This window comes from Lissotriton vulgaris, chromosome 7 (assembly GCF_964263255.1).
Source record: "Lissotriton vulgaris chromosome 7, aLisVul1.2, whole genome shotgun sequence".
Taxonomy (NCBI): Eukaryota; Metazoa; Chordata; class Amphibia; order Caudata; family Salamandridae; genus Lissotriton; species Lissotriton vulgaris.
This window is the reverse complement of record NC_141695.1, coordinates 1,152,688,012-1,152,700,023: the sequence shown is the minus strand read 5'-3', so window position 1 is coordinate 1,152,700,023 and position 12,012 is coordinate 1,152,688,012. Positions and strand designations below refer to the sequence as shown.

Here is a 12,012-nt window from a genome sequence, read left to right as displayed (position 1 = left end):
GTCTGCACCTCATCCCTTTCATACTCTCTTTCTCTGTGTGATTATGTTTTCTCTCGCTTTTCGACCTTTAGTTTATCTTTATTCTTTCTTTTGCCATTCTCTCTACACTCTCTCCCTCTTTCACATGTTCTCTATTCTCTAGCCTGCCTAATGCCTATACTCTATCACTCTGCCTCTTTCCCTCCCCTCGTTTTCGCTTGACCGTTATCTACCTGTTCTCTCTAACTCTTTCTTTGTGGCTGTCTGCTCACTCTCTCTTTAACTAGTATTTCTCTCTCTCTCGCTATTACATCTGAATCTAAGTTGAACTCATATTTCCGGGGGAGGAAGTGATAAAATTTGATTTGCGCAAGTGGTCCTTCTTTCACTTCCTTGACGGAGCAGTTGCCTTTCCCTGGGTTAAAAGTACACTCAAGCTTCACACGTAGTGCAGACGTCAGCTGCGGCTACGCCCCGTGTGTGTGTGAAGTTGCGTCCAGCCGCACACAAACTGCCATTGTTCCCACCTAAAAGATCAGATGAGGGTCGCTGTGAGGTGCCAAGCAGAGCCGCACCCGACATTTTTTTCTCGTCTACGGAAAAGGTGCCGATACCTGACGTTGCTGCAGCCCTGAAGCCACCCGGGAGAGCTTGTCCAAACTTGGTATTTCCGCGGCCGGGTCCGTATCCTCCAGGGAGATTGCCAAGGTTGGCACCTACACACTTGGTTGGCACTGACGCCGAACACATGAGATGCTCCCGCGCATTCTACACACCGAGCAAGCATGCAGGAAATGCCGCACTGCTGTGCTGAATTTCGCCGAGATGTTTCCTCAAACCCCTGGTACTAATGGCACACCGCATCCCTCAGAGGCAGGGGCCGGCTTCTGGTACAGCTGTAGCCTCTGAACCACCGAGATAGTCCACACCTCCTGAGTGGCCTGCCCTTAAGAAGAAGCCATTCTGGTCCTACGCCTGCTCCAGCCCCCCAAAAGGAAAAATAAAGCTACTGTTTAGTTCACCCACGCTGCACATTGGTCTTGTCCCAAACTCTCCAGAGTGGAGGCGTCATCAGTGCTCCACAGCTGCAGTATTTTTTGAGTTCTGAATGCTTCACCCTGTAGGTGCCCTGGCGCGACATTTTCCCACCACACACTGCTGGTGTCTTGCAGCTGCCGCACAGGAGGGTCCAGGCAAACCCCAACCTTGACACTAAACTTTTCATGAATTATTTAAAGAGCACGTGACATGACAATCCTGCTTCTGGTATCAGCGTTTGTGGGATTTGCAAACCTCAGCCCCTAAATAGATCTCCATGGCACCGACAAAGTCCTCCATTCCTCGCAGAGAACGCGCAATGCTTGCCCAACACTTGGCATTGGTAGTCCTGGTCCTGGTTCCTTGGAGAGCCACCTGCTACTCCCTGAAGGACTGTGTGGTGCACAGCCTTGGGGGAGAGCACACAAAAGTCTTATGCTACAAAGTGGGACTGTTGAAGCTGCCTTCATCGTGGCCCTCCTGGCTACCCAGTATGGTGATCAGCCTGGATGCCTCCCAGAACCAGATCTCCATCTTGCAGCGGAGCGATTTCCAGACCTTGAGCCAGCTGCGGGTGCTGAATGTTTCCCAAAATGAGATCCACACCATTGAGAGGCACACCTTCTCCAGCCAAGGTCGACTGGAGCTATTGAACCTCACAGCTAACAGACTGACTGTCCTATCTGACAGCATGTTTAGTGGGTTGGTCAACCTCACCACTTTGCTGCTGAGCCACAACAACATCACCGCCATTGAAAAGGATGCCTTTGCGGAACTCCAGAGGTTGACTGTGATTAACTTAACCTCCAACAAACTACAGACTCTTGATTCATTGCATGCAGCGTTTGAGCTGAAGACCTTGGTGAAGATGCACATTGGCGATAATGGTTTACATAATTTCCTGACTGAAGATTTGAGGGTCACCCTCATGAACCTCACAGAACTCGACTTCTCCAAAAATCCGCTCTCTGGCATTAACGTGACCAGCAATGTACTGCAAAATCTCCAGGCTCTGGATTCATCATTTATTGGCATGGGCCATTCCGTCACATGGTTTTTACAAGACCCCTGTTTTCTAAAAGGCCTTAAGAGTTTATTTCTTAACAGAGTTTACATGAAACCTCCAGAGTTGTCTGATCTCATCCAAGGCCTTTCTTGCTCTTCCCTGGAGAATATCCAGCTAGCCAATTTGAACTTGACAGATTCCGACAATCTTTTGGAGAAAATCTGCTCTTTCCAACCAAACCTTAGAAATCTTCAATTGCAAGGCAACAACTTCACTGGGCTGAAGAAAGATGTCTTTGAAAACTGCACTGCTCTCAGACATTTGGACCTGTCCATGAACCATTTTAAACAGGTGAGCAAACTGACTTTTAGACATCTAAATATGTTGCAGGTGCTGTCCCTGGCAAACAATCAGCTCATTACTGTCGCCGATGACATTTTACATCTGCCATCTCTGCGAAGGTTGGATCTCAGCTATAATAAAATCCAGGACATTTTCTTGAATCAGTCTGCGACTTCCAGCAGCCTGACACACCTTAACCTTGGCAGCAACAAATTGATAGCAATTTGGAGTTCTTCCCAGTTTCAGGCCCTTGGCAATTTGTTAGAATTACAACTGGGGATTAACCGTCTCTTAGACATAGCAGCACCTTTTTCTCCAAGTTTAATGAAACTAATAGACCTTGAAATAAGTAAGAATAAACTTACATCCATCAGGAAACACACCTTCATAAATCTCTCTGCATTGCAAACCCTTAACTTGGCGGCCAACCAGATAGAATCAATTGAACTAGGGGCTTTTGATGGTCTGGGGCATTTAGAAACGTTACTTCTTTGCAGTAATAACATTGCAAGCCCACTGTTGGAGAAGAACATCTTTAATGGATTGGTCTCCCTCAAAAACCTTCAGTTTTTTAGCAATGTAATCTCTTATGACTCCTCCAAACCTATTGCAAACCCCCCTTTTCTCCACTTGAAGAGTTTGCAGATACTGGCTATCAACAGCCAGCGTCACATGGGCCTCCGAAATTTACCAGCTAATTTCTTCGAAGGGTTAGTGGCAGTACAAAAAATCCACGCAGGTAACTTAGCTGTAAACAACTTGGATCCAGGAATTTTTCAATACACACCTGATCTTAAAGAGCTAGACATCAGCAACAACCCGCTGACCTCCATTAACCAGGCAGTGTTAGAGGCTGTTCCCAAACTGACCGAACTGCACATCCAGCAACTTGGGCTGAAGACCCTGGATGCTGTCATCAAGGCAAAGCTTTCTCGACTCATTTTGCTTAGAGCAACAGGGAATCAGTTGCAAAGTGTTAATCTCTCGCTTCCAAAGGCTCTACCGTCACTATTGTTTCTGGATATTGGTCAGAATCCCTTCACGTGCAGCTGTGATAACCAAGACTTCCTAAATTGGTCGGTCCATGATCGGAAAACCCAGGTGCTACATTTTTATACTTACACCTGTGCATACCCAGAAAGATATATGGAAAAGTTACTCTATAATTTTGATGATGCTTCTTGTACTGTAAACCTAGAGTTAATCCTTTTCGCATGCACCTCTGCGGGAACAATATTGTTAATGGCTTGCTGCATGCTCTATCACTTGTGTAGGTGGCATGTGGCCTATGCCTACTACTTTTTACTTGCATCTCTCTATGACAGGAAACACAAGAGAAAAACTAGATCAAAATATACATATGATGCATTTGTGTCATACAACAGGCACGATGAAGAATGGGTAATTAATGATCTTCTTCCGACACTTGAGGAGCGAAACCAGTGGAAGGTGTGCCTTCATCACCGAGACTTCGAGCCTGGGAAGCCAATTCTGGATAATATAGTGGAGAACATCTATGCCAGTCGGAAGACCCTCTGTGTCATCAGCCGACATTACTTGGAGAGTGAGTGGTGCTCCAGTGAGATGCAGGTGGCCAGCTTTCGCCTCTTTGATGAACGCAAGGATGTCTTAATTCTGATTTTCCTTGAAGAGATACCCAACAGCAGCCTTTCACCATACCACCGGATGAGAAAATTAGTAAAGAAAAAGACCTACCTTCGTTGGCCAAAGAAGCAGGAGGAGATACCTGTATTCTGGCAAAAAGTAAACATGGCATTAAAAACAAGAGATGATGGAGGAGAAGATAATCCAATCCTACGTGGGACTATTCCTGATGAAGATTAAAACAGACAGGCTCTTCTCACTGGTAAAATTAACGTTCCATTATAAAATGATTAATGTGTTATGTGGGATATATTAGAACACTATGGGCCAGATGTACGACCCTTTTTAGCAGTGGCAAATGGGAAATTGGCCCTTTTACGACTGCGAAAAAGGGTTGTGGTACGTACAAACTCAATTTTATGAGCAAGTAACCTATTACCGTCACAAAATAGGGTTTACAAAGCACTATTCGGAAGGGGCGTTCCAAGCGTCTCTTCCTAATATCGAGTCACACTGGTATGTACAGTTGTTTGTGACTGCAAATGTGGTCGCGAAACAATCACAGTTACCTCCTACTTCAAGAAGCTACTTGAGGTAGCCGTCAACTTCACAAACCACTACCTGCCCTTAAGAATGAAAAAAAGACATATCATTTTTTTCTTTTAAACACATCCCGTTTTCCTTTAAGGAAAGTGGGCTGCATTTGAGAAAAAAAAGTTGCTTTATTTAAAAAAGCAAACAGATATGGTGATCTGCAGTCCCCAGCAGGCCACCATCCGTGTGATATGTGAGATTCCTAAGGGTCACAAATTGCGACCTACCTCATTAATATTAATGAGGTAGATCTTTAGCGACCACATTAGGAATCTCAAACAGTGTCTAAGACACTGTTGTATAATTCATTTTGCGAGTTGCAAATTGCGAGTCGCAAAACGTCGTAATTTGTGACTCGCATAATGGAATGGTCGTACATCTGGCCCTATGAATTTTAGTATTTCCTTCTAATAGAAACACACATTGACTGAAGATAAGGTCTTCATAGCTGATCCTGGTTATCCCTTTATAACTAACGAAAATAGCAACATCTCCAGGTTTCTCTGACCTCTCTGTTATAGAAAAAACTCCTGGTGGCATCTTTTCTTCTCAAATGCTGATATTGGTTGTCCCCATTTTATAAATAGCTTGATGTTTCATTAAATGCTTTCGGTATGTATGTTTTTATATGGTGAAAATATAGTAGATGGGCTTTATCCAGAGTTAATTTGAAAAATAGTTCAGCAGCCAAAGCAATAGTCAAAAATCATGTTTACATAAACATAATCTTTAAAGTGCATCACAATATAACATTTTTGATTTAAAAATAGAAATTACTGAGGCAAAATGCAAACATAATCACATCATAAAGTAGTGTAATACCTTCCTAAACTGGTACAATACTTTGAGCATCACCTATTTCTTATGTTGTAAAATGGTCAAATATTTTCAGCATGTTTATGCTTCAACCACAGTATGAAGCAGGAATATTCATTTTGTGTAAGCTGAATAATGTTTATATGGTAACATGCTGTAGTGTGAATGTTTTTTTTCTATTACGAGTATGACAACATTTATATTTTTCAAATGTCTTGAACAATTCAAAAACAGTCATGTATGTCTTCAAGTCTTTTATACAGTTCAATGAAAGTTAATAGTCTGTGACAGTTCATGGGGTCTAATTTACACTTTAGTAGACGGACTGCCATCTATCAGAGGGCAGAGATCTTTCCTTTGCCACCCTGGTGGGTGTTCCAGGCACTATATTTAGAGGGCACTGCTGACCCTGCGGATATCTCTGTGAATTCAGAGGAGCCATTGCCATGGCAGTTTTTAGGAGGCACTGAAAGTTTGGTGAGAGGCCACCATGTTTAAGGCTGCTGATTACCAAACTTTTTTGTTTTCCAAAAACAAACTCCCAAATTGAGAGTTTATTTTCAAAAAACGAAAAATAAATGACCCTGACACAGGACGTTTTCTCCCAGGGAGGTGGGGTCGTTTATCTGTTATTTCAGTTTGGGACCACCAGGGCTTCCCTGGCAATCCTGAAGAGAAAATAAAGTACTTCAGGCTATCCACTCAAAAATAGGGTGGATGGTCTGATCTACCTGCACCTACGGTCCTAACACTGTTTGACCGTCAGTGAAGTGTTTCCGATAGCAAAGCCAGTGGGTGCACCGTTGTTCGAAACATGACGGTCTACCTGACCCTAAATATAGCACGCACACAGGGTACTCTGCAATGTTTTATAAAATGCCCCCAAAAAATCTAACATGGGTAAGTAACGAAAATATTCAAGGAAAATTCATATGCAGTTAGTACAAATAAAAAAAAAGCTGTGCCCTCTTTTTACTTTTCCTAATAGGAAGTTGAACATTCCAGTTCCAGTTCACAAAGGCATGTAAGAATACTAAAACAGTATTCCTGTAGTACTCTTTTACATATTTGTGAATGCTGTAGTGAACCAACCCCATTGTGAGTAGCTGTGACTTGTTCCTAACTTTGGACTGAATTTCCTGGCGTAAGTCATAGCATCTCATGGAAGAACTTTGTGATTCATACGCTAAAGGTTTATCAGGGAATTTAAATAATGAATTGCCCTGAAGACACAAACCTTCATATTTTTAATACACTGAAGCTTTATTTGCAAACAAAGTCCTACATCTGTTCACCTGTACATCAGTTATTCATTGAAGCTGTTTATTAGTGCTTCCAGTTCGGCATATGTAGGGCAATTACAATATTTTTCATCTATCACAGTATGTGCTGAATTGGTAAATCTGGGATTATAACTCATACTTGCCTGTATCTGATGCACATCTTTCCCTTAAAATCCTTCACTGAAATTGAAGAGAAAGGCACATACATTTTTGGCAATGCACTATGCAACTTTAAATATGCGTCGTCTTATTTATGTATTTATTTTTGTGTGTGATGTGTATAACACGGATAAAACGCAATGGTGGCAAAGCACGTTTTACATAGGAGTAAGAAATTTATAAAAGTTTCAAGAGATTATTTTCTCAAAACAAATGTGTAAGAAGGAATTGCAGCATCCACAGATATGATCAATATCAGTTTGGGCCTCATAGTAGAAGAGAAGTCTGTTTTTTTCCTATCTATCTATCTATCTATCTATCTATCTATCTATCTATCTATCTATCTATCTATCTATCTATCTATCTATCTATCTATCTACCTATCTATCTATCTATCTATCTATCTAACTCTAAAAAGACAGACACCTATGAGTTTCAGTCGTGCACACTCTTGTTCTGGGTAGTTAGCCATGGTTTTTCTTTTGAATATAAATTCTACCATCATGAGATCACCGTATGTGCTCAAAGAAATCAAAGAAATAATTACAAGCACAATACTATCTGTGCATTTCCTCATATTATGTATAATGATGTGTTTATATGACAAATTAAATCGCATTTAAATCACAATAAAACGTGTTAATTGTTCCATTTCCTTTTCGAAACTGTATACAGGTATTTATGTTCCACGTCCCTTCATCTTTCAAGAAAATTACCTGCATCTCTGTAAGTGGGTATATTATGTCAATTTCACTTCTATCTGTTAAATATTGACTACAATTGCAAAAAATAAGTCTCATCTCAAATGCAACCCAACATACATATCAATTAAGAAAATAAGTTAAAAAATCCAATCAATGAACCCCCAAAGGGACGAGCACAATAAACGGTCTAATTGTCCCAATCATGTATTCATTCCAGGATGTGTTTGTCCACTCAAAATGTAGTTCTCATCAATGATGCCAAGTGTGCAAGGTTCCTATTAATAGTTAATGATCGAGATCCACATATCTAATTATGATTGATAATGATCTCATATTTCATTACGGTGCAAAAAATCTGCATTACCCATAAAATCGATGCCACTTAAAAGAAATGAAAAACAGAATAAAGTCACATTATTAAAAAAAAACTATATACTCTTGCAGTAAAACTTAAATGTTAGACTGACATTTCTGTTCACCATTAAATATGTATATAGTTCTGCTTCCACATTTAACCCTTTTAGTTCATCTGTTTCTAAGAAAATAACATATCTGGACTCAAGCCTGCATAAAACGAGCTCCCGGTCAGCCCATCTCCTCAAACGTTGTATAAGACTGATAATGTTATTTAACTGACATCCCCCTTGTGGTATCAATGGAAGTGTCGTTCCACTGTTTATATTTTGACAGATTTCCGGGCTAATCTGACATGTTGCAATATTCGTTAATGTGGCTGTAATCTAGCGCTACCTATGTATTTTTTCTGGCATGGGCAGCTAAGCATGTACACTGCAGGGTCTGCTCTACATCTCAGATGTTTCTTAATTTTCCTAAATTTACATTGGTTAGGGTCATATAATTCCTTACAGTCCTACCTGAATTTACATGCCAATCATTTTCTAAAACCTTTAAAACCTGTAGTCTAAGGAAACCAATTCAATTTCGAGGCAGTGAATTAATTTATCAATAACTGATGTGTCATACATTTTGCTTTCCTGAATATTATTAGTGGTTTGGAAAATACCTTTTTACAACTGAGAGGGTTTCTTTATGATTTTACTCACCTCATTTTGTTTAGAGTTGAAGGATATTAGTATTCTAGGCATGTTACATTCTTGTATACCTCTGGTTCTTGCTGGATCCTCCCTCCTTTGTGTATCAGTCTTGTGTAATTTAGTAAGCAGAGTATTTTTTCTGTACTTCTTCTGCGTCAGCTCTTATATTTATTTTTCATCCTTTCTTTCTTACTGTGAGTAACACAGCTACAAATGCTTTCACTGAGATTAAGCCCAGTTCCAGTCTAAGCCTTGTGTGCAGTGTAGACATCTTACCTTAAATAATTGTAAATTGAGCACATACTCAGCAAGTCCGGCTTATCATGCTTTTTGGCTGTACTAGAAATGCACGAAAAGCATGTACTGTATCAAATGGTATTAAATGAGTGCAGCCCAAAGTCAAACATAATCAAAATCAAACAACCAGTCATTAATTACAAGATAGGAAGGGGATAACACCCTTCAAAGCGAGTACAACAATCTGGATGGATCAAGATACAAATAGACCGGGAGCCGATCCAAGCAGAACATGCTTCGTCAATTTAAGAAAGGAATTCCATTTGTAGAGTAACTAAGGTGCATCTGAGAAAGAAAAGATGATCCAAAGTAGCAACTTAATGGTGAAGCCAGTGAGACTAGCGAACTATTCCGAAATTCAATCACCGCTGCACCAATACCGAGACATTAATCCACCGTCCATGTACCTTTGTGATTAAAAAAACTTACTGTGTTCATGTGAATCCACTGTCGGTAAGAGATGGACATACAACATCCCTTCATGTGTCTGACTTACTGGAAGGTCACAGAATGTGGAACAAATGTGCAGAAGCAGTTAAATTATGGTAGAGGGTAGCACCATCCACCCCAAGCCAAACGGACAAGGAATGTCCAAACTACATGGGTCCTATAAAAGCAGTATATCACAAATCTAAATATTGCACTAAAACAAGGGTATAACAAGCGATACACAGAATTTAAATTAAACTCCATACTTGGAAAACACAAATTACTGGTCACACTGCATCCAAGTTTGCCACAAATCAAAGGGTCAACTCGCTTGTTAATCAGGCTGCAATGCTGGCTGTGAATCAATAAACCTAATTAACTAATTGGAATCCAACTACAGACGACTGTGGGATACGCAGTAACTCCGAACAAAGGCCAAATAAAAAGCAAGCAAAATAAGACACAAGCAAAATAGCACAATAAACATAAGAGTCAAATCATACCACGGAAGGACCAAAATGCCGACTAGATCCCAATTTGTTAAAATGAGATTCATATTTTACGTTGTATGGGTCCGGGCCCGCTGTCAATTGGCGTCGGGAATGTGCATACCTGTATGCGGAGGATATCACACTGTAACGCCATCACAGGGTAGGTGCTTGACCCCAAAAAGCAGCGACCATTGCCCAGGAGCCATAATATCTAGACAAATGGCCAAGGAAGGCATATTGGCTGGATCCTTGCTAAAGACCTCAAACAACTGACACAGTCAATAATTAATCATGACGAATATGGCGCAACTATTGATATTGCAAGGGGAAAACATTGTTAAAGTCAGGAAGAACTCACCAGCTAACACAAAAATCTGAAGTCCAAAGAAAGGTATAATAATCATAGGGCTCAATGAAGAGCCCCCCCTGTTGTCGAAGCTTCAAACTGTTAAATATCTGAATAGACTGAGAAACCTAATCAAAATAGAAAAACAATCAATAAACACAATAAAGAGAATCAAACAGCCACAATTCGGACACCAAAATAAGATAGGTATATTTACAGAAAGCCTTCACCGATAGAGTATAGTGAGGAACAGAGAATATCTCTATAGAAAACTTTATTGAGGAATTCACATGGAAAAAGGATTTGAATAATTATGCCCAACACAGAACATTAAACAGTAGACAGCATCTGTATTATTTCATCAATTATGTTCAAACTAGTATTAGCAGAATTGAATAGATCAATCCAACAGCCCTCAAGAAGTGTCAAAGTTTGGGGAATGTTTGTCATTGTTTCAGTCCTGCGAACCTGTTCGATGACTAATATTTGATTTGACGTCCCAAATGGCCCATTTGTTGATGATGTTCCACTAGGAGTGCAATTATAATGGCACCGCGTATACGACTCAAATGTTGTAAAATCCTGCAGCAGATTTGTTTGGTCATCATACCAATGTAGACCTTGCCACAGGGACACAAAATGGCATAAATGACAGTTAGAGAATTACAGTTAGTGTGGGATAGCAAAGTAAAATTACATTCAGATGTTGGAATACTTTAGTGACTCAGGTCAAATCCCAAACACTGCATGTCTTACATTTGAAGTGTCCCTGTATAGTGGGCAGGCCTAAGCACTAGGGTATCTCGTTACTCAATGCCAGTGCACAGTGCTGTGATGATTTCACTAAGTGGTCTTTGTGGTTCTTACCTCGCTTAAAGTTGAACATTGGTATATTCAAGTCAGGTTCCACAGATTTTAAAATATTCCAGTTAGATAACACCAGCTTTTCTAGTTGGTTGCTAGCAGGTGTAAATTGAGTAACGACTATTAGTTGTGATGGCGGCTCCCTGCTCTGATGGGATGACAGATTGTAAAAGCTCTTGTACATGCCCTACTGAGAAGATGTTTAGGATACCATCTATTCAGTAGGTAAGAAATAGTGGTGTCTGACTCACAAAAGAAGTCCTCCCTCTTTGAGCAATTCTGCCGAATCCGAAGGAATTGCTCAAAGGGTAGCTTATCCCTTAAGCTGCGTGGATGGAAAACTAGAATTCCGCTGTGTGGAATTATTTTCGGTGGGTTTTTGCAATAAGGGCATATAGATCAATCCCTGATAATGTTTTACCATCAGGTCAAGGAAGCTTATCTCCTTAACACTCAATGACATAGTGAACTGAATATGGGGATTATTTTGATTAAGTCACTGGAGAAATTAATCAAGGTCCTGAGATGATCGAAACCATATTAAAAACATGTCGTTGATATATTGTTTCCATGTCCTTCTATTAGCCCTGAAACTGTTGATATAATTGAACCGGAAACTTTGTTCGAAGTCAAACATCTAGAGTATAGCCAAATTCACTGGGAAGAAGCACCCATGGCAACTCCCATGACTGGCAGAAAATATGCACCACAAAATTTTAAAAACGTCTTTTGCATAGCAGTGCTCAATAATTCAATAATAAATTCTGTGGGAACCTCCACCGGTGCTGGCCGGGCATAAAGCAGATTCTTACGTACAATGCCTCCTGTTAAGGAGTATTTTTATATAAGGACTTGATGTCCAAAGTCTCCAGAATTTTCTGTGAGTCATCAAAAGGAAGGTTTTCCACTAAATTGATGAAATGCATTGAGTCTCTAATGTAGGAGGATGTACATGAGACAAAAGGTTTGGTGAAATTATCAGTATATTGACAGGGGGAGGTTCC

The 12,012-nt window shown here is 40.4% G+C and overlaps 1 protein-coding gene across 3 annotated transcripts in view; it reads left to right on the top strand.

Moving 5' to 3' along the window:
• The first annotated feature begins 444 nt into the window (after nt 1–444).
• LOC147703062 (uncharacterized) overlaps nt 445–12,012 on the top strand; it is a 236,151-nt gene continuing 224,583 nt past the window's right edge. The window contains exons 1-2 of one of the 3 annotated variants that reach the window (XR_015297560.1): nt 532–4,232; nt 7,498–7,548. Coding sequence is in view for 2 of the 3 variants with exons in the window: in XM_086931604.1 (XP_086787730.1) it covers nt 1,295–4,210 (2,916 nt within the window). In the remaining variant the exon portion in view is untranslated. Of the gene's footprint in view, nt 4,233–7,497; nt 7,549–12,012 lie in introns of all 3 variants that reach the window. The other 2 variants (XM_086931604.1, XM_086931603.1) reach the window with 2 other exon arrangements.